This window comes from Oncorhynchus kisutch, linkage group LG11 (assembly GCF_002021735.2).
Source record: "Oncorhynchus kisutch isolate 150728-3 linkage group LG11, Okis_V2, whole genome shotgun sequence".
In the NCBI taxonomy this organism is placed as follows: domain Eukaryota; kingdom Metazoa; phylum Chordata; class Actinopteri; order Salmoniformes; family Salmonidae; genus Oncorhynchus; species Oncorhynchus kisutch.
Genome location: NC_034184.2, coordinates 36,829,729 through 36,853,543, shown reverse-complemented (window position 1 = coordinate 36,853,543; position 23,815 = coordinate 36,829,729). Strand labels below are relative to the sequence as shown.

The window sequence follows — 23,815 nt, the reverse complement described above, 5'->3', positions numbered from 1 at the left end:
CCTGCAATATAACTTTTTGAACTTTTCGTCCAACGTTCGGCTGGACCTGTACGAGCATTTGGATATGTGTACTAAACGCCCTAACAAAAGTAGCTACTTGTACATAAATAATGGACATTATCGAACAAATCAAACATTTATTGTGGAACTAGGATTCCTGGGAGTGCATTCTGATGAAGATCATCAAAGTTAAGGGAATATTTATAATGTTATTTCTGATTTCTGTTGAGTCAAACAGAAGAAAAAAATCAGAGTGCCTCAGATTATTGCATGATTTGCCTTTTCAGTAAAGCTTTTTTTAAATCTGACACAGCAGTTGCATTAAGGAGAGGTATAGCTATAATTCCATGTGTAACACTTGTATTTTCGTCAACATTTATGATGAGTATTTCTGTCAAATTGATGTGGCTATGCAAAATCACTGGATGTTTTTGGAACTACTGAACGTAACATGCCAATGTAAACTCAGATTTGTTTATATAAATATGAACTTTATCAAACAAACCATACATGTATTGTGTAACATGAAGTCCTATGAGTATCATCTGATGAAGATCACCAAAGGTTAGTGATTAATTTTATCTCTATTTGTGCTTTTTGTGACTCCTCTCTTTGTTTGGAAAAATGGCTGTGTTTTTCTGTGGCTTGGTGGTGACCTAAAATAATCGTTTGTGTTGCTTTCGCTGTAAAGCCTATTTGAAATTGGACACTGTGGTGGGATTAACAACAATATTACATTTAAAATGGTATAAAATACATGTATGTTTGTGGTATTTTAATTATGAGATTTCTGTTGTTTTGAATTTGGCGCCCTGAACATTCACTGGATGTTGTCATATCAATCCCGTTAACGGGATTCCAGCACTAAGAAGTTTTAAAGTCTTAACTAAGGTCCCATCTGGGTCACCAAATATTGTGGTGGAATATTCTATTCAAATGAGAGAGACTTTGTGATTTTTTCAAACAATCATATTTATTCAATGTCAATTAATTATAATCAATGTCGATTAGTATTGCAATAATGAAACCGCCGACCGAACAGTTGACTGTTGGGCTGAGAGCCTACAGACCATGCTGTTCCTTATATACCTGATACCAAGATTGCTCAGTCATAGCTGGTTCAACCCCTCCATATAGATTGGGGGCACCATAAGCCACTTTGGGGTTCATCCTGTGGTCATCTGCCTCTGGTATTGTTTCCAAGATGCCAGGATAATTAGGAATACTGAGGCCTTTGTTCTGTTCCTCCAGGCTCTCTATCTTGGTGACACCCACCACATCTGATCTATGAAATGCCAGCTGTAGGTTTTTTATCACCAAGCCCTCACTTAATCAGTTGCCAACCCATCTCCATAAAGACTGCTCTCAGTTAACTCAGAAAAGAGAGAGAGTCCTAAGAACCTTACTCTATTAAATAAAACAACCATTTAGTGCATAAATACAGCATAATCTTGTAATCCTGCTACCACAGTAGGCTATAGCCTATGCATGGGTGAAGAAGCATGGGGCAGTTATCTTTCCAAGGAAATGTATTTTTAAATAGGCCTATGATTAGGCTATAGTTTACTACATTGCCTAGAAATAGGACTAAATATTGATCACTCATATTTCTCTGTCTAAAAATATTCCCACTCCTAAACGGTAGGCTATAAAAAAGTGCAAGTCTCTCCACCTCTGCTCTCTTCAAACTACATCTAGCATATTGGCTGATATAGCCCAGTAATGCCATGTGAGAATCTCTGGTAACTTAACCTATTTCATAAGATATTTTTGCGTATTTTATTTTGCCTATAGGGCGTAAAATTGCTGGGATCATGGCTGGCAAGTGAGAGGCGTCATATACGCCTAAAATAACATTGCGGTACTGCTGTTGGGTTTGGGTAGCGGGAGTCTGACAGAAAGCCAGCTGGTGTGGGCAGGAGCGGGATGAAGAAATTGGTCCTGCGCAGACCTCTACTGTGCACCATGACAGTGAAGCCTGTAACATTAGAGCTGTTTAATACTGTGTCAGTGTGAACAGTAGAGAATCAGCTAGGGAAACTGACTGATCAATAGGGTTACATTGCCATACTGACTAATAAAACGCACATTGCACTGAAAAAAATGATATTAAATTGTTTAGCCGATGGTTTCATCGTTTGACTCAGGTCTAGTGTGATTGAGGCTCATATTAATATATGTAGACTTAGAAATAAGATTAATGAAATCAATAACTTGCTAAAAATCAGATAACATTTATATATTAGCCATTTCTGAGACTAAACTATATAATTAATGTGATGATACAGCAGTAACAATACAATGATGTAACATCTATAGAAGAGACAGGAATGCTTATGGGGGAGGTGTTGCTGTATCTACTGATCCATATCCCTGCAATGCTTAGAGAAGATCTTATATCAAGTGTCATTGAAGTGTTGTGGTTGCAGGTCCACCTGGCACATCTTTTTATTTTTATTTCACCTTTATTTAACCAGGTAGGCAAGTTGAGAACAAGTTCTCATTTACAATTGTGACCTGGCCAAGATAAAGCAAAGCAGTTCGACACATACAACGACACAGAGTTACACATGGAGTACAACAAACATACAGTCAATAATACAGTATAAACAAGTCTATATACGATGTGAGCGAATGAGGTGAGATAAGGGAGGTAAAGGCAAAAAAAGGCCATGGTGGCAAAGTAAATACAATATAGCAAGTAAAACACTGGAATGGTAGATTTGCAATGGAAGAATGTGCAAAGTAGAAATAAAAATAATGGGGTGCAAAGGAGCAAAATTAATTAATTAATTAAATACAGTAGGGAAAGAGGTAGTTGTTTGGGCTAAATTATAGGTGGGCTATGTACAGGTGCAGTAATCTGTGAGCTGCTCTGACAGTTGGTGCTTAAAGCTAGTGAGGGAGATAAGTGTTTCCAGTTTCAGAGATTTTTGTAGTTCGTTCCAGTCATTGGCAGCAGAGAACTGGAAGGAGAGGCGGCCAAAGAAAGAATTGGTTTTGGGGGTGACTAGAGAGATATACCTGCTGGAGCGTGTGCTACAGGTGGGAGATGCTATGGTGACCAGCGAGCTGAGATAAGGGGGGACTTTACCTAGCAGGGTCTTGTAGATGACATGGAGCCAGTGGGTTTGGCGACGAGTATGAAGCGAGGGCCAGCCAACGAGAGCGTACAGGTCGCAATGGTGGGTAGTATATGGGGCTTTGGTGACAAAACGGATTGCACTGTGATAGTCTGCATCCAATTTGTTGAGTAAGGTATTGGAGGCTATTTTGTAAATGACATCTCCAAAGTCGAGGATTGGTAGGATGGTCAGTTTTACAATGGTATGTTTGGCAGCATGAGTGAAGGATGCTTTGTTGCGAAATAGGAAGCCAATTCTAGATTTAACTTTGGATTGGAGATGTTTGATATGGGTCTGGAAGGAGAGTTTACAGTCTAACCAGACACCTAAGTATTTGTAGTTGTCCACGTATTCTAAGTCAAAGCCGTCCAGAGTAGTGATGTTGGACAGGCGGGTAGGTGCAGGTAGCGAACGGTTGAAGAGCATGCATTTAGTTTTACTTGTATTTAAGAGCAATTGGAGGCCACGGAAGGAGAGTTGTATGGCATTGAAGCTTGCCTGGAGGGTTGTTATCACAGTGTCCAAAGAAGGGCCAGAAGTATACAGAATCGTGTCGTCTGCGTAGAGGTGGATCAGAGACACACCAGCAGCAAGAGCGACATCATTGATGTATACAGAGAAGAGAGTCTGTCCAAGAATTGAACCCTGTGGGACCCCCATAGAGACTGCCAGAGGTCCGGACAGCAGACCCTCCGATTTGACACACTGAACTCTATCAGAGAAGTAGTTGGTGAACCAGGCGAGGCAATCATTTGAGAAACCAAGGCTGTCGAGTCTGCCGATGAGGATGTGGTGATTGACAGAGTCGAAAGCCTTGGCCAGATCAATGAATACGGCTGCACAGTAATGTTTCTTATCGATGGCGGTTAAGATATCGTTTAGGACCTTGAGCGTGGCTGAGGTGCATCCATGACCAGCTCTGAAACCAGATTGCATAGCAGAGAAGGTATGGTAAGATTCAAAATGGTCGGTAATCTGTTTGTTGACTTGGCTTTCGAAGACCTTAGAAAGGCATGGTAGAATAGATATAGGTCTGTACCAGTTTGGGTCAAGAGTGTCCCCCCCTTTGAAGAGGGGGATGACCGCAGCTGCTTTCCAATCTTTGGCAATCTCACACGACACGAAAGAGAGGTTGAACAGGCTAGTAATAAGGGGTGGCAACAATTTCGGCAGATAATTTTAGAAAGAAAGGGTCCAGATTGTCTAGCCCGGCTGATTTGTAGGGGTCCAGATTTTGCAGCTCTTTCAGAACATCAGCTGAACGGATTTGGGAGAAGGAGAAATGGGGAAGGCTTGGGCGAGTTGCTGTGGGGGGTGCAGTGCTGTTGACCGGGGTAGGAGTAGCCAGGTGGAAAGCATGGCCAGCCGTAGAAAAATGCTTATTGAAATTCTCAATTATGGTGGATTTATCAGTGGTGACAGTGTTTCCTATCTTCAGTGCAGTGGGCAGCCGGGAGGAGGTGTTCTTATTCTCCATGGACTTTACAGTGTCCCAGAACTTTTTTGAGTTAGTGTTGCAGGAAGCAAATTTCTGCTTGAAAAAGCTAGCCTTGGCTTTTCTAACTGCCTGTGTATAATGGTTTCTAGCTTCCCTGAACAGCTGCATATTACGGGGGCTGTTCGATGCTAATGCAGAACGCCATATGATGTTTTTGTGTTGGTTAAGGGCAGTCAGGTCTGGGGAGAAACAAGGGCTATATCTGTTCCTGGTTCTACATTTCTTGAATGGGGCATGTTTATTTAAGATGGTTAGGAAGGCATTTAAAAAAAATATCCAGGCATCCTCTACTGACGGGATGAGATCAATATCCTTCCAGGATACCCCGGCCAGGTCGATTAGAAAGGCCTGCTCGCTGAAGTGTTTCAGGGAGCGTTTTACAGTGATGAGTGGAGGTCGTTTGACCGCTGACCCATTACGGATGCAGGCAATGAGGCAGTGATCGCTGAGATCTTGGTTGAAGACAGCAGAGGTATATTTAGAGGGCAAGTTGGTTAGGATGATATCTATGAGGGTGCCCGTGTTTAAGGCTTTGGGGAAGTACCTGGTAGGTTCATTGATAATTTGTGTGAGATTGAGGGCATCACGTTTAGATTGTAGGATGGCTGGGTTGTTAAGCATGTTCCAGTTTAGGTCGCCTAGCAGCACGAGCTCTGAAGATAGATGGGGGGCAATCAGTTCACATATGGTGTCCAGAGCGCAGCTGGGGGCAGAGGGTGGTCTATAGCAGGCGGCAACGGTGAGAGACTTGTTTTTAGAGAGGTGGATTTTTAAAAGTAGAAGTTCAAATTGTTTGGGTACAGACCTGGATAGTACTCTGCAGGCTATCAGAACTCTGCAGGCTATCTTTGCAAAAGATCTAAAGACTTTTCTTATGGGGTGTTTCTATAGGCCACCAAGTGTTAACAGTCAGTGTCTAAATAATATGTGTGAAATACTATAGTGATAGTGTATGTGATGTAAACAGAGAAGTCTACTTACTTGGTGACCTGAGAATTTATTGTTTTTCATCAAGCTGTCCGCTCAAGAAGAAGCTTTTCTCTGTAACCAGTGCCTTTAATCTGGTCAAGGTTATTAATCAACCTACCAGGGTGTTTACAAACACTACAGGAACAAGAATTTTTACTAACACTGTAGAACTTTGTTCTGAAGCTGTATCCATACCCATTGGAGGCAGTGATCACAATTTAGCTGGGCCTAAAATAGTGATTAAGACCCGGGTGGCGCAGTGGTCTAAGGCATTGCAGTGCTAGCTGTGCCACCAGAGATTCTGGGTTTGAGTCTAGGCTCTGTCGCAGCCGGCTGCGACCGGGAGTCTCATGGGGCGGCACACAATTGGCCCAGTGTCTTCCTGGTTAGAGAGGGTTTGGCCGGCAGGGATATTCTTGTCTCATCCCTCACTAGCGACTCCTGTGGTGGGCCTGGCACAGTGCATGCTGACCAGGTCGCCAGGTGTACGGTGTTTCCTCCGACACATTGGTGCGGCTGGCTTCCGGGTTGGATGGGCATTGTGTCTAGAAGTAGTGCGGCTTGGTTGGGTTGTGTTTCGGAGGATGCATGGCTCTCGACCTTCGCCTCTCCCGAGTCCGTACGGGAGTTGCAGCGATGAGACAAGACTGTAACTACTACCAATTGGATAATTTTGATAATACAATGGATTTTGACGCTGCACTTGATGAATTCATGAAATTGCTGCTTACAATTATTGATAAACGTGCACCTATTAAGACACTGACTGTTAGAACTGTTAATAAGGCTCCATGGATTGGTGAATAATTGAACAACTGTATGGTTGAAAGAGATGTGGCGAAAGGAGTGGCTTACTGAATATTTTGAAATTATGTGAGTACTCAACAAAAAGAAGAAGAAACTGTATTATGAAGCCAAGATCAATCATATAAAGAAAGATTGAACAAAAAAAACATTGGAGTACTTTAAGTGGAATTATGGGCAGAAATACTCAACTCCATATTTCGCATCAGATGGCGTATTCATCACAAAACAAGTTGATGTTGTCAATTATTTGAATGATTACTTCATTGACAAAATGGGAAAACTTAGACAGGAAATGCCAACAACGAACGGTGAGTCATCATAATCATGCATAAAAAAAACAAATATGAAAGAAAAACATTGTAAGTTTGTATTTTGTCAAGTTGGTGTGGGAGAGGTGGGACATTTTTTGCTATCGATCAGTAATGACAAACCTCCTGGCATTGACAATTTAGATGGAAAGCTACTGAGGATGGTATTTGACTCTATAGCCACTTCTATCTGTCATATCTCTAATCTGAGCCTAGAGGAAAGTCCTTGTCCTCTGTCCTGGAGAGAAGCCAAAGTCCTTCCATTATCCAAGAGTGGTAAAGCGGCCTTTACTGGTTTCTAACAGCAGACTTATCAGCTTGCTGCCAGTGCTTAGCAAACTGTTTGGATATTTTGTTGTTGACCAAATACAATGCTCTTTCTCTGTAAACAAATGAACAACAGACTTTCAGCATCCTTATATAGAATGGCACTCAACATGTACTGCACAGACACAACTGACTGATGATTGGTTGAAAGAAATTGATAATAAGAAAATTGTGGAAGCTGTACTGTTAGATTTCATTGCAGCCTTTGGTATTGTTGACCCATAACCTGTTGTTGAGAAGACATATGCCTTATTATGTCTTATGGCTTTTCAACCTCTGCCATTAAATGGATTCAGAGTAATCTATATAATAGAATTCATACAGTATTCTTTAACGGAAGCTTCTCTAATGTCAAACATGTAAATTGTGGTGTACCACAGGGCAGCTCTCTAGGCCATTGACTCTTTTCTATTTTTACCAATGACCTGCGACTGGCATAAACATTGGGATAGGCGTGCCGCTAGCGGGACACCTCAACAACATCCGGTGAAATGGCAGAGCGCCAAATTCAAATTAAATTGCTATAACTATTTAACTTTCATAAAATCACAAGGGCAATACCTCAAAATAAAGCTTAACTTGTTGATAATCCAGCCGCCATGTCAGATTTCAAAAAGGCTTTACAGCGAAAGCAAACCATGCAATTATCTGAGGACAGCGCCCTGCATACCAACACATGAAAAAGAAAAACATATTTCAACCAGGCAGGTGTGACACGAAAGTCAGAAATAGTGTTATAAAAAATGCCTTACCTTTGATGATCTTCTTCTGTTGGCACTCCAAAGGTCCCAGTTACATCACAAATGGTCCTTTTGTTTGATAATGTCCTTCTTTATATCCATAAAATCTCAGTTTAGCTCACGCGCTTCAGTCAATAATCCACTCAGTTTCCCTCCATCAAAATGCATGCAAAATGAATCCCAAACGTTACTAATATACTTTTCCAAACAAGTCAAACAACGTTTATAATCAAACCTTAGGTATCCTAATACGCAACTAAACAATACAATTTAAGACTGAGAATAGTATGTTCATTACCGGAGATAAATAAGAAAGAACATGCTTTCCTCCATGCACTTGGAAACACTACAGCCAAAATGGGAGCCACCTAGAAAAACTACAATTTCTGGGTAATTTTTCCAAAAGACCGTCCTGGAACTCTTTCTAAAGACTGTTGACATCTAGTGGAAGCCCTAGGAACTGCAACCTGGGAGGACTCGGGCTATTATAATACTAGCCATTGAAAACAGTGTTTAAAAAAAATGGTTTGTCCTCTGGGTTTCGCCTGCCATATCAGTTCTGTTATACTCACAGACATAATGTTAACTGTTTCAGAAACTTTAGAGTGTTTTCTATCTAAATCTACAAATGTATGCATATCCTAGCTTCTGGGCCTGAGAAACAGGCAGTTTACTTTGGGCACGCTTTTCATCCAGATGTGAAAATACTGCCCCTATCCCAATTAAGATATATTAATATTAGCCCTCTGATTACAATGAAGAGAAAGACATACGTCTCTGTTCTAGGCCAGCTGCAGCTTAAATAGGTCTTGATTTGCTGCACATGACCATAAGGTAAGATAAAACTAGATAAACCTGATAGATGCACACACATACACACACACACTACATGTTCATAAATGTATGAAAATTGTAAAGTATAATTGTCTGTAATGTCTTTTTCGTTATGTGTCAGACCGCATTAAGACTAGCTGTCGCCATTGGCTTAATAAATCAAATTAAATTAAATCCAGAGCCAGTGCTCCCAGTGGCTGGTAATTTTAATGCAGGAAAACTGGAATCCGTCTTACCTACTTTCTACCAGCATGTCACATGTAAAACCACAGGAGAAAACTCCTTATAACATTTACCCCACACAGAAATTAAAACAAAGTTCTCCCTCGCTGTCCATTTGATAAATCTGACCATAACTCTATCCTTCTGATTCCGGCTTACCAGTAAAAACTCAAATGGAAGTGTCCTTATTTAGTGGATGCTAAACTACAGGATTGTTTGGCTAACGCAGATTGGAATAGGTTCCGGGATTCATCTGATGGCATTGAGGAGTTTCATTAAGTGCATTGACAATGTCATCCCCACAGTGACCGTACGTACATATTCCTACCAGACACCATGGATTACATGCAACATCCGCACTGAGCTAAAGGCTAGAGATGCCGCTTTCAAGGAGTGGGACATTAATCCGCAAGTTAGAAATAATTCTCTCTACGCCCTTCGATGAACCATCTAACAGGCAAAGCGTCAATGCAGGACTAAGATCGAATTGTACTTCACTGGCTCTGAGCAGGGATTGCAAACTATCATGGATTATAAAGGGAAATCAAACCTCGAGCTGTCCAGTGACGTGTGCCTACTAGATGAGCTAAATGTCTTCTAGGCTCGCTTTAAGGAAAACAACATTAAACCATGCATGAGAGCACCAGCTGTTCCTGATGACTGTGATCACATTCTCCGTAGCCGAGTAAGACCTTTAAAGAGGTTAATATTCACAAGGCAGCAGGGACAGACAAATTACCAGGACGCGTGCTCAGAGCATGCGCTGACCGACTGGAAAGTGTATTCACTGACATTATCAACCTCTCCCTGAACCAGTCTGTAATACCTACATATTTCAAGCAGACCACCATAGTCCCTGTGCCCAAAAACGCCAAGGCAACCTATCTAAATGACTATGCTGTAGCACTTACATCTGTAGCCATTCATAGCTAAACATTTCTAGATATGACTCCCAGACTCTGGTGTTTGTGTTCACTCAATATATAAACCACAATGTCTGATGAGATTAGCGAAAGTATAGTCAGGTTAGCAGGTTAGTTTGTACCAAACAATCTGTTTGTGTGGGGAGAAATGGAGGGAAATGTCCTGATGTGGCAATAGCTCGTAGGCACATCGTCACAGCAAAGAATAGTGGCGAAGCTCATGGGCTAATAGTGAAGCATAACAGTGTGGATTTATAAAAATAATATTGGTCTGTCAATATGCACTTATATCTCTTGAGCAATGGGATCCAATGGCACTTCCTGTCTCTTGCTACAACCTTGTTGGAAGGAAGAGTTTGTGCAGATGAAAATAATATAGTGGAGATGAGAAGTATAACTTCTTTGTCATGGGTTCAGATAGTGGTAATAAGCCCAAATAGAAGTGACAAGGTATGTTGCAGAGGAATTGTTAAGAAGCTCATTGCCATCCATGGAGCAGCTGTAGCAAGGCAGAGGCTGAAACAAGTCCAGCTTCAGCAGCCTTGATCTCTCCAGTCAAGGCTTAGGTATAGAAAATAATCACAAAATCCTCCCTGTTACTCACAACGAAACGGAATGGAGAGCGAGAGAGAGAGAGAGAGAGAGATAGAAAGAATGAGGGGGAGCATAGAGAGAGAGAGAGAGAGAGAGAGAGAGAGAGAGAGAGAGAGAGAGAGAGAGAGAAGAACGGAGTGGGAGCATGGAGAGAATGAGAGATGGAGGGAGGGAGAGAGCAAGAGAATGAGAGAGAAAGAGAATAAGAGAAAGAGAGAACAGAGAGAACTTGTTTTTTTATCTGCATTCTCCTTGAGATTGTATGTGTCTGCAGCAACATTTAACAGGCTTGCAATGTTGAGAGCACGTCTTAAATCTCGTTGTCACAAGCTGTCAGGACTGAGAGTGAGTGGGCTTTACATACAACACAAAGCTAATCAGAAGGCTTTCACTCTCCATGCAGAATTAGCTTGCGGGATGCTCACAAGTTCCTTGAATATAGACCCTGTAGTGCTCATAAATGACCACTTTCAGGGATGTGAACATGTTTCGTGGAAAGTCGCTAATTAGACGCTAGGGGTGAAAGGAGATGTGGTGCAGAGGGAGATGCAGCTAATCTGGACACTATAAAATAATCTCATTCAGAAAATGTACGTAACAAGAGGATTATGCTGTCTACTAGAAATATAGCTGTTCTTTGAATGAATCCTTTAATGTAATGAAGTTGTTTAGTTTTTGAACTCATCCTTTCATCTTGGGCCTTGTGTTTACTGAATGTTTGCCGAAACAATAGAAATGTCAGGTTCTGGTATGGTCTGTTGCTCAATTCACCTGCTTTGCATTGACTCATTTAATTTTGAGGATTTTCATTTGTTTCCTGCTCTACACACAGTAGGCTACTAAACAGCAGTTCCCTGACCTTTTCTTCTCATTTGGCTCTGTAGTTATAGTTTACTTTTGGTGTTAATGTATAAACAGACAGATGACATCCCATTCTCAGTTGGAGGCAGTTACTTAGCACTCATGTAGGGTGCAGTGGGCATTGCTAGGCGGGTCACTTAGCAGCTGGTGTGTGCTTGGGTGTGTGCATGCATTTGTTTGTGTGTGAGGCTGAGGGTCAACTCACATTCAATTGCAGAGCCTTCATAAAGTTTTCCTACTTTTTGAGTTATTCCACATTTTGTCAAAATGGATTTAATATATTTTTTTTCTCACCCATCTACACACAATATCCCATAATGAAAAAGTGAAAACATGTTTTTATAGATGTTTCCACATTTTCTGAAAATTTAATACAGAAATGTTTCATTTAAATAAGTAATCACACCTCTGAGTCAATACTTTCTAGAAGCATCTTTGGCAGCGATTAAAGCTGTGAGTATATCTGGGTATGTCTCTAAGAGCTTTTCAAAATTCTTCAAGCTCTGTCAAATTGTTTGTTGATCATTGCTAGACAACTATTTTCAGGTTTTGCCATTCATTTTCAAGTAGATTTAAGACAAAACTGTAACTCGGGCCCTACTGTCTTCTTAGTAAACAATGCCAATGTTAATTTGGCCTTGTGTTTTAGGTATCCTGTTGAAAGTTGAGTTAATTTCCCAGTATCTGGTGGAAAGCATACTGAACCAGATTTTCCTCTAGAATTTTGCATTATGCTTAGCTATATTAGTTTTCTTTTTTATCATGAAACACTCCCCAGTCCTATGCTTGATAATATGGAGAGTGGAACTCTCTTTTGTCAGTATTACTTTAGTGCCTTAATGCAAACATGATGCATGTTTTGTAATATTTGTATTATGTACAAGCTTCCTTCTTTTCACTCTGTCAATTAGGTTAGTATTGTGGATTAACTACAATGTTGTTGATCCATCCTCAGTTTTCTCCTATCACAGCCATTAAACTATGTAACTGTTTTAAAGCCACCATTGGCCTCATGGTGAAATCCCTAAGCGGTTTCCTTCCTCTCCGGCAACTGAGCTAGGACTGTATATTTTTAGTGACTAGGTGGATTGATACACCATCCAAGTGTAATTAATAACCTGACCAATGCCTGCTTTTTTTTCTACCCATCAACAGATAGGTGCCCTTCTTTGCAGGGCAGTGGAAAACCTCCCTGGTCTTTGTGGTTGAATCTGTGTTTGAAATACACTGCTCAACTGAGGGACCTTAGAGACAATTGTATGTGTGGGGTACAGCGATGAGATATCACGTAAAAAAAAACAATGTTATACACTATTATTGCACATAGATTGAGTCCATGCAACTTGTAATGTGACGTCAAATTTTTCTCTTTAATTTATTTTGGCTCACCATAACAAAGGGGTTATTGACAATACTTATTGACAAGATATTTCAGCTTTTCATTTTCATTCATTTGTAAAAATTTCAAAAAAATAATTCCACTTTGACAGTATCGTGTATTGTGTGTGGGCCAGTGACCAAAAAAAATCCATATTTAATTAATTTTAAATTCAGGCTCTAACACAACAGAAGGTGGAAAAAGTAAAGTGGTGTGAATACTTTCTGAATGTACTGTATATGTGTCACGACTCCTACCGAAGGTGGCTCCTCTTCCTGTTCGGGCGGCGCTCGGCGGTCATTGTCACCTGTCTACTAGCTGCCACCGATCCCTTTTCCCTTTTCTGTTGGTTTTGTCTTATTGGTTTCACCTGTTTCTTGTTTCTTGTTTAGGTTTTTAGTTGGGCTATTTAAGCCGGTGCAGGCGGGCACATTTTTCCACTGATTTTATGTGTGGTAGTGTGTTTCATGTTGGGTTTTTCTCCGGACTAGTTAGGTCCTGTTTTTGGACAAATCGTGGATGTTCGCGCGGCATTTGGCATGTACGATTTTCCCTGTGCCGAAATAAAAGCACTATTCTGTACCTTCTGCCTCCTGCGCCTGACTCCGCACCCACTACGCCTGAGTGCGTCACAATATGAATTTAAATGGGAATCTGTGATTAATACTTCAATTTTGGGATTTTTAATTAGATTATATATACCCATTTATTCTTACAGATTATAATTATGAGCTATCCCACTGGTAAAAAAAATGAAAATCTAATTTTGATATCATAGATGGTCAGTTTTTGCCTAACTCTGCCTATGAATTTAAGAGTGGTAACATTTATCTTGCCCCATCTCTCAGCTCTTTACCAAAACATTGATCACAAGAACGGTGAGCAAAAATCCCAGAACCACACGGGGGGACCTAGCGAATGACCTGCAGAGAGCTGGGACCAAAGTAACAAAGCCTACCATCAGTAACACACTACGCCGCCAGGGACTCAAATCCTGCAGTGCCAGACGTGTCCCCCTGTTTGCCAGAGAGCATTTGGATGATCCAGAAGAAGATTGGGAGAATGTCATATGGTCAGATGAAACCAAAATATAACTTTTTGGTAAAAACTCAACTCGTCGTGTTTAGAGGACAAAGAATGCTGAGTTGCATCCAAAGAACACCATACCTACTGTGAAGCATGGTGGTGGAAACATCATGCTTTGGGGCTCTTTTTCTGCAAAGGGACCAGGACGACTGATCCGTGTAAAGGAAAGAATGAATGGGGCCATGTATCGTGAGATTTTGAGTGAAAACCTCCTTCCATCAGCAAGCGCATTGAAGATGAAACGTGGCTGGGTCTTTCAGCATGACAATGATCCCAAACACACCGCCCGGGCAATGAAGGAGTGGCTTCGTAAGAAGCATTTCAAGGTCCTGGAGTGGCCTAGCCAGTCTCCAGATCTCAACCCCATAGAACATTTTGGAGGGAGTTGAAAGTCTGTGTTGCCCAGCAACAGCCCCAAAACCTCACTGCTCTAGAGGAGATCTCCATGGGGGAATGGGCCAAAATACCAGCAACAGTGTGTGAAAACCTTGTGAAGACTTACAGAAAATGTTTGACCTCTGTCATTGCCAACAAAGGGTATATAACAAAGTATTGAGATAAACTTTTGTTATTGACCAAATACTTATTTTCCACCATCATTTGCAAATAAATGCATAAAAAAATCCTACAATGTGATTTTCTGGATTTTTTTCCTCATTTTGTCTGTCATAGTTGAAGTGTACCTATGATGAAAATTACAGGCCTCTCTCATCTTTTTAAGTGGGAGAACTTGCACAATTGGTGGCTGACTAAATACTTTTAATGTCATTTTATACAGTGAGGATGCCCCACTGTATATAACAAATGCTTGAGGTCACGCATGTTTTTCAACGGCTTAATACCAATCTCTGCTATGTGTGAACTGTATGAGTGTTTTTGTGTTTGCGTGTATAAATGTGCCTTTGTATACAATACATAACCTATTCTATTTGTCTATCGGTGCAGCTTTGCTCACTCTCCCCATTCAGACCTGGTTGATGGGTGCTAAAGGGAATTCACCAGACAGACAGAGGAGCCAAACCCAAGCCACATTTTATCGGACACAGAGTTTGATCCACCGTGTATGTGATAGAGTAAAATCTTACTTCAGACACAACGTCTTATACAAGACGACTGGTCTTGAAAAGTCAAAGTATTGGATTGTTTCTTACAGCATGGTCTTTTTTAGTGGATTGAGGACACGCATGACTTTTCTATTCAAGTTATTGCTGCTTGTTGCATGGAACAAATCATGTTTATTGGATTTTAAAGATCAAACAAAATTTAACCTGGTCTCGGTTGGACTTCAGTACAGAACAAGTTAAGTGCTTATTGATTAGTACTTTTTTTGCTAATCTTTAGATTTTTTCCCCACTAACTTCAAAGCCTTTTGTAAACCTCAGCGTCTATACTATAATTATCCAGGGATTGATTATATTGGTTCAAAGTCTAAGATATCGTGATTCCAGACAGTTATGAGTCATCAAGGCTCACACCTTATGAAAGGTATTATCTTTAATATATCTTCAATATCTACCAAACTCATGCAAATGCACTGACTGTCCTTTGCGCCTGGCCTATCAATTAGAGAAAATTGTCTATATTAACTTTGAATTCCATACCTATTGTTTGAAACATAACCATATAATCTCTAGTGAAGTACATTTCCACCTACATACCTTCCTATAGCTTCTGAAATATACATCTATCTGATTTTCAGTGTCAGCCCTGTCTGGCAGCATGATTCTGGGATGCTGTAAAGTGTCTTTGGATATTTGGAATAAAAGTGGGCTGGTCACACAAGTCTGGAATAGATGACATGCTCAGGAGGTGAAGTGGTCAGTGGAGAATGACCCTGTCTTTGAGTAGAATCATACAGGGTTCTTCGGTTTGTCCCCATAGGGGAACCCTTTTTGATGCTGGGTAGAACCCTTTGCAAATGGTTCTATCTACAACCTTCTATGTAGGGTTCTTCAATGAACCCTCTGAACCCTTTGTGAAGGGTTCTGCCTAGAACCCTCTATGAAGGGTTCTACTGAGAACGCTTTTATCTTTGCAGGGTTCTTCCTAGAACCCTTTATGAACGGTTCCACCAGCCTGATTAGCCTTTAACATGTAATTGTTTACGACAATAGATTACACACTGAGTATACCAAACATTAGGAACAACTTCCTAATATTGAGTAGCACCCCCCGTCGACGGGGCATGGACTCTAAAAGGTGTCGAAAGTGTTCACCAGGATGCTGGCTCATGTTGACTCCAATGCTTCCCACAGTTGTGTCAAGTTGGCTGGATGTCCTTTGGCTGGTGGACCATTCTTGATACGCACGAGAAACTGTTGAGCATGAAAAACCCAGCGGCATTGCAGCTCTTGACACAAACAGGTGTGTCTGGCATCTACTACCAGACCCCTGTTAAAAGGCACTTTTGTCTTGCACATTCACCCTCTGAATGGAACACATACACAATCCATGTCTCAATTGTCTCAAGACTTAAAAATCCTTCTTTAACCTCCCCTTTATCTGCACTGCTCCCCTTTATCTACACTGATTGAAGTGGATATAACAAGTGACATCAATAAGGGATCATAGCTTTCATCTGGATTTACCTGGTCAGTCTATGTCATGGAATGAGCAGGTGTTTTTTAAGCAATAAGGCACCGGGGGGGGGGGGGGGGGGTATATGGCTAATATACAATGGCTAAGGGCTGTTCTTTCCACGACGCAATGTGGAGTGCCTTTATACAGCACATAGCCGTGATATATTGGCCATATACCACAAACCCCCAAGGTGCCTTATTGCTATTATATACTGGCTACCAACGTAATTGGAGCAGTAAAAATCATTATTTTGTCATACCCGTGGTATACGGTCTGATATTACATGGCTGTCAGCCAATCAGCATTCAGGGCTAAAACCACCCAGTTTATAATACGATTTTGTATACTCTGTGTATATCATAAGGCCTTTCTTTGAGGGCCTAGTTATACCCTAAGACAGTGGTGTTGGGCATCTCCTGGTTTACTGGCCACACCAGGCCTGCAAATCACAAAACGTTGGCTTGCAAGATGATGTGTAATTCCTATTGGAATCCAGCCAGAGATATATATATCCAACAATTGGATTTGTTAATCACCCACAACCTGCATTAAGAATGAGTGCCAGGGTAGGGAAGAATGATTACTGAGACTACCTCAATCATCTTAACTGGAACAACCATCTCAGTAACAGCTACAATAAATCCAATTACGAAGAGATTGGGTTAGTTTCAAAAACGGTATGTTATTTATCTTTGTGTAGCATAACTTTAATCAACCAATCAATGTGCATTCAAAAACACAGATTTTACAGTAAAACAAACAATTCTGAAAATACCCTTGCAATAGAGCTTGCTGAGAAATATTATATATGATTCTATGTAGAACCCTTCTTGCCTTCCAAATAAGCCTGATTGCCTTCCAAAGAATCATCAAAAAACCCTTTCTTCAAAAAATGGTTCTTAGGATGTTGAAGGTTCTAGGTAGAACCCTTTGCTTTATAAAGCACCATTGTCTTCCAAAAAGGGTTCTTCTGGTCAAAACGGTTCTTGGTATAACCCATCCTTCCGCAAATAACCCTTTTGGAACCCTTTTTCTAAGAGTGTGGAGAGAAACCAATAGGTGGAATGTTTCTGTGGGATTTGTTTTATCAAGGCCTCTCACCCCTTGCAGAAGTTTACTTTATCTTGTGTGAAAGTATCAACAGTACCTCTTTCCTTTGTGAGTTTTGCAAGTATTAGATTGAGAGAGTAAGTGACTAAGTGCTTTATGTTTGGGCTGGTGTTAAGCATAATAGGCAGTCTGTGTCATGGCTGGATAGGCTGCGTTTCCGCTGTCAAAATTTGTTCCATAACTTGTTGAGGATAGGGGGCAGTATTTTCACTTTGTATGAATTGCGTGCCCATAGTGAACTGCATCCTACTCTGTCCTAGATCGCTAATATATGCATATTATTATTACTATTGGATAGAAAACACTCTGAAGTTTCTAAAACTGTTTGAATTATGTATGTGAGTATAACAGAACCCATAGGGCAGGCAATCTTCCAAACAAGAAGTGAAATTCTGAATGTGTAAAGTATTTACATTTCTTCTAAACCACTGGTTCCTCGTCTGGTTATATTCTCTGCTCCTGGGTCCTACCTCACCTCGTCACAACTTCCATAGTCTGCTTTGTTTTAATATTATATGCACATGGGAAGCAATTACTGCGTCTGCCTATTTAAAACAAGTTGTTGTTTAGTTTTGTTTAGAATTTGATTAGAATTAATCGCTCTCTTTTTAGTGAATTTAGTCTTGCTTATTGACAACATTTGGCTCGTCCATGCTTGGCCATAATGCCATTTGCAGTAGGCCTATCCTCTATATAAGTGAGAATGCTATGCATATATTTCAACATTGAAGCCATGCAATTACTTACAACAATGTGGACTGCAAACATGTTCAAGTTAACATATTTAGCAAAGATTGGATAGGTCCACATTTTGATTCTGTAAGCTGTTTAACAACCTATAACAGACTAACATTGGAATTGGAGTCGATTCCAAGGCAATACATAAAAGACCGTAAGTACACAACTTGAAGCAACCATATATTTAGCCATGGCGCATGTTCTGATTGGCCACAACTTGTTTATTCATCAAAACCAAGCCAACTGCGCCGATAATTGTGCTTGTGAAAATACCAAAAATATTTCTGACATAGCCCGAACCTATAACACTACTGCCCAGCGCTTAGATTGACCATTGCGTTAGGTTCGTTAAAATAGAGCCCTAGAAGTGCATAAATCTTCCATTGATAGAAATGGTAAGGCCATTGCCTGTCTTAGTCTCTCTAGAAACTGAAGTGAAGTTTAAATATGTATGAAAATGCCTTGTTTTGAGATCAAAGCACAAAATTATAGCGTGCTACACTGTAATTAAAACATCCATAAAGATACACACCATCCTATTTCATTTTATAGCTACATGATCTGCTTGCATCTATGTGCTAGTGTAATGAGGCAAGTGTTAAACTCAGAACATTACATGTGTAGTTTGCCAGCATATGGCTTGGTTCAGGGTTCTGTAACTACGTTAATTTTAACCTCATGTGGATACTGCACATGCCTTGCTACAGACGGCGAGCAGAATTACTTCTGATCATATGTATTTTGTCATGCAAAAATGTTAGAAAAGGTGACTGCACATCAACAAGGTCAGAATGTGTTGTGGTGTAGTACTGATACCCGAACAAGCATGCCAATCAACCAAGGCACAATTGGTTGGATTCCTCTAGCCAATGCCAAGGCCAAAATTCCAATGCTGTGTTTCTGTCTAGTCCTCGAGTGCTGCAGTGTCAGATTCGAATCATTCTAATCGTAATTAAAAGGCAAGGATGCAATTCATCCGAAACTTAAGAGTGGCTCTTGAGGAAAAACATTTGGTAATGCCTGGTGCTAGCCCAAATGAGCCTTTCTCTGCAAAATGATTTAGATGTTTTAGAGAGTAAACCCTGATCATTATGCTGCTGTGTAACATGACTGTTGTTTGAGGCGTGGTGCTTGTAACACAATGGTTGATTTTTGCATGGGCTACAGACTGAGCATAAATATGTTAAATAAATGTAAGTTGCAAAGTATAAAACAAATGTGTGCAAAATTACAATATATCATAATATGTTACTTCTGTGCAGGGACAGTTATAGTGAAAAATATGCAGATCAATGGGAGAGCAGAGGACCCAGGCAGGACCATCTCTCTGACCCTGCTGGACAATTACGCCTACTGGGTCATCCTGGACCCCCTCAGACAGAGACTGTTCCTCAACAGCACCGGACGCGTCCTGGACAGAGATGTGAGTATGTACCCGGCCCCAGGTTGGGTTGGGATAATGTCATTTGTAGAGGATCTCGCTAAGAAATGTTGGCAAACACAAGCCTACTAGTGTCACGTTCTGACCTTTATTTCCTTTGTTTTGTACTTATTTAGTATGGTCAGGGTGTGAATTGGGGTGGGCAGTCTATGTTTGTTTTTCTATGATTTGGGGATTTGTATGTTTCGGCCTAGTATGGTTCTCAATCAGAGGCAGGTGTCATTAGTTGTCTCTGATTGAGAATCATACTTAGGTAGCCTGGGTTTCACTGTTTTTTTTGTGGGTGTTTGTTTCAAATCAAATCAAATCAAATGTATTTATATAGCCCTTCGTACATCAGCTGATATCTCAAAGTGCTGTACAGAAACCCAGCCTAAAACCCCAAACAGCAAGCAATGCAGGTGTAGAAGCACGGTGGCTAGGAAAAACTCCCTAGAAAGGCCAATACCTAGGAAGAAACCTAGAGAGGAACAAGGCTATGTGGGGTGGCCAGTCCTCTTCTGGCTGTGCCGGGTGGAGATTATAACAGAACATGGCCAAGATGTTCAAATGTTCATAAATGACCAGCATGGTCGAATAATAATAAGGCAGAACAGTTGAAACTGGAGCAGCAGCACAGTCAGGTGGAAGTTGAAACTGGAGCAGCAGCATGGCCAGGTGGACTGGGGACAGCAAGGAGTCATCATGTCAGGTAGTCCTGGGGCATGGTCCTAGGGCTCAGGTCAGTTGAAACTGGAACAGCAGCATGGCCAGGTGGACTGGGGACAGCAAGGAGTCATCATGTCAGGTAGTCCTGGGGCATGGTCCTAGGGCTCAGGTCCTCCGAGAGAGAGAAAGAAAGAGAGAAGGAGAGAATTAGAGAACGCACACTTAGATTCACACAGGACACCGAATAGGACAGGAGAAGTACTCCAGATATAACAAACTGACCCCAGCCCCCCGACACATAAACTACTGCAGCATAAATACTGGAGGCTGAGACAGTAGGGGTCAGGAGACACTGTGGCCCCATCCGAGGACACCCCCGGACAGGGCCAAACAGGAAGGATATAACCCCACCCACTTTGCCAAAGCACAGCCCCCACACCACTAGAGGGATATCTTCAACCACCAACTTACCATCCTGAGACAAGGCTGAGTATAGCCCACAAAGATCTCCGCCACGGCACAACCCAAGGGGGGGGGCGCCAACCCAGACAGGATGACCACAACAGTGAATCAACCCACTCAGGTGACGCACCCCCTCCAGGGACGGCATGAGAGAGCCCCAGCAAGCCAGTGACTCAGCCCCTGTAATAGGGTTAGAGGCAGATAATCCCAGTGGAAAGAGGGGAACAGGCCAGGCAGAGACAGCAAGGGCGGTTCGTTGCTCCAGAGCCTTTCCGTTCACCTTCCCACTCCTGGGCCAGACTACACTCAATCATATGACCCACTGAAGAGATGAGTCTTCAGTAAAGACTTAAAGGTTGAGACCGAGTTTGCGTCTCTGACATGGGTAGGCAGACCGTTCCATAAAAATGGAGCTCTATAGGAGAAAGCCCTGCCTCCAGCTGTTTGCTTAGAAATTCTAGGGACAATTAGGAGGCCTGCGTCTTGTGACCGTAGCGTACGTGTAGGTATGTACGGCAGGACCAAATCAGAGAGATAGGTAGGAGCAAGCCCATGTAATGCTTTGTAGGTTAGCAGTAAAACCTTGAAATCAGCCCTTGCTTTGACAGGAAGCCAGTGTAGAGAGGCTAGCACTGGAGTAATATGATCAAATTTTTTGGTTCTAGTCAGGATTCTAGCAGCCGTATTTAGCACTAACTGAAGTTTATTTAGTGCTTTATCCGGGTAGCCGGAAAATAGAGCATTGCAGTAATCTAACCTAGAAGTGACAAAAGCATGGATTAATTTTTCTGCATCATTTTTGGACAGAAGGTTTCTGATTTTTGCAATGTTACGTAGATGGAAAAAAGCTGTCCTCGAAATGGTCTTGATATGTTCTTCAAAAGAGAGATCAGGGTCCAGAGTAACGCCGAGGTCCTTCACAGTTTTATTTGAGACGACTGTACAACCATTAAGATTAATTGTCAGATTCAACAGAAGATCTCTTTGTTTCTTGGGACCTAGAACAAGCATCTCTGTTTTGTCCGAGTTTAATAGTAGGAAGTTTGCAGCCATCCACTTCCTTATGTCTGAAACACATGCTTCTAGCGAGGGCAATTTTGGGGCTTCACCATGTTTCATTGAAATGTACAGCTGTGTGTCATCCGCATAGCAGTGAAAGTTTACATTATGTTTTCGAATAACATCCCCAAGAGGTAAAATATATAGTGAAAACAATAGTGGTCCTAAAACGGAACCTTGAGGAACACCGAAATTTACAGTTGATTTGTCAGAGGACAAACCATTCACAGAGACAAACTGATATCTTTCCGACAGATAAGATCTAAACCAGGCCAGAACATGTCCGTGTAGACCAATTTGGGTTTCCAATCTCTCCAAAAGAATGTGGTGATCGATGGTATCAAAAGCAGCACTAAGGTCTAGGAGCACGAGGACAGATGCAGAGCCTCGGTCCGATGCCATTAAAATGTCATTTACCACCTTCACAAGTGCCGTCTCAGTGCTATGATGGGGTCTAAAACCAGACTGAAGCATTTCGTATACATTGTTTGTCTTCAGGAAGGCAGTGAGTTGCTGCGCAACAGCCTTCTCTAAAAATTTTGAGAGGAATGGAAGATTCGATATAGGCCGATAGTTTTTTATATTTTCTGGGTCAAGGTTTGGCTTTTTCAAGAGAGGCTTTATTACTGCCACTTTTAGTGAGTTTGTTACACATCCAGTGGATAGAGAGCCGTTTATTATGTTCAACATAGGAGGGCCAAGCACAGGAAGCAGCTCTTTCAGTAGTTTAGTTGGAATAGGGTCCAGTATGCAGCTTGAAGGTTTAGAGGCCATAATTATTTTCATCATTGTGTCAAGAGATATAGTACTAAAACACTTGAGCGTCTCTCTTGATCCTAGGTCCTGGCAGAGTTGTGCAGACTCAGGACAACTGAGGTTTGGAGGAATACGCAGGTTTAAAGAGGAGTCCGTAATTTGCTTTCTAATAATCATAATCTTTTCCTCAAAGAAGTTCATGAATTTATCACTGCTAAAGTGAAAGTCATCCTCTCTTGGGGAATGCTGCTTTTTAGTTAGCTTTGCGACAGTATTAAAAAGGAATTTCGGATTGTTCAAAACTAGGTCCAGCGTATGACTGTGACAGTGAGTGGGTCCAGAGACATGTTGGACAAAACCCACTGAGTCGATGATGGCTCCGAAAGCCTTTTGGAGTGGGTCTGTGGACTTTTCCATGTGAATATTAAAGTCACCAAAGATTAGAATATTATCTGCTATGACTACAAGGTCCGATAGGAATTCAGGGAACTCAGTGAGAAACGCTGTATATGGCCCAGGAGGCCTGTAAACAGTAGCTATAAAAAGTGATTGAGTAGGCTGCATAGATTTCATGACTAGAAGCTCAAAAGACGAAAATGTCATTTTTTTTTTTGTAAATTTAAATTTGCTATCGTAAATGTTAGCAACACCTCCGCCTTTGCGGGATGCACGGGGGATATGGTCACTAGTGTAGCCAGGAGGTGAGGCCTCATTTAAAACAGTAAATTCATTGACTATAATTGCCTTTGAAGTAAGGGATCTAACATTAAGTAGCCCTATTTTGAGATGTGAGGTATCATGATCTCTTTCAGTAATGACAGGAATGGAGGTGGTCTTTATCCTAGTGAGATTGCTAAGGCGAACACCGCCATGTTTAGTTTTGCCCAACCTAGGTCGAGGCACAGACACGGTCTCAATGGTGATAGCTGAGCTGACTACACTGACTGTGCTAATGGCAGACTCCACTATGCTGGCAGGCTGGCTAACAGCCTGCTGCCTGGCCTGCACCCTATTTCATTGTGGAGCTAGGGGAGTTAGAGCCCTGTCTATGTTGGTAGATAAGATGAGAGCACCCCTCCAGCTAGGATGGAGTCCGTCACTCCTCAGCAGGTCAGGCTTGGTCCTGTTTGTGGGTGAGTCCCAGAAAGAGGGCCAATTATCTACAAATTCTAACTTTTGGGAGGGGCAGAAAACAGTTTTCAACCAGCGATTGAGTTGTGAGACTCTGCTGTAGAGCTCATCACTCCCCCTAACTGGGAGGGGGCCAGAGACAATTACTCGATGCCGACACATCTTTCTAGCTGATATGCACGCAGAAGCTATGTTGCGCTTGGTGATTTCTGACTGTT

At 41.6% G+C, this 23,815-nt stretch overlaps 1 protein-coding gene across 1 annotated transcript in view; it reads left to right on the top strand.

Annotated features, from left to right (window-relative positions):
- The window catches only part of LOC109898852 (protocadherin-15), a 207,684-nt gene that overhangs the window by 15,930 nt on the left and 167,939 nt on the right, over positions 1–23,815 (top strand). The window contains exon 2 of the mRNA XM_031835700.1: positions 19,363–19,523. Within this exon, the coding sequence (XP_031691560.1) occupies positions 19,383–19,523 (141 nt within the window). The 5' untranslated portion in view covers positions 19,363–19,382. The remainder of the gene's footprint in view (positions 1–19,362; positions 19,524–23,815) is intronic.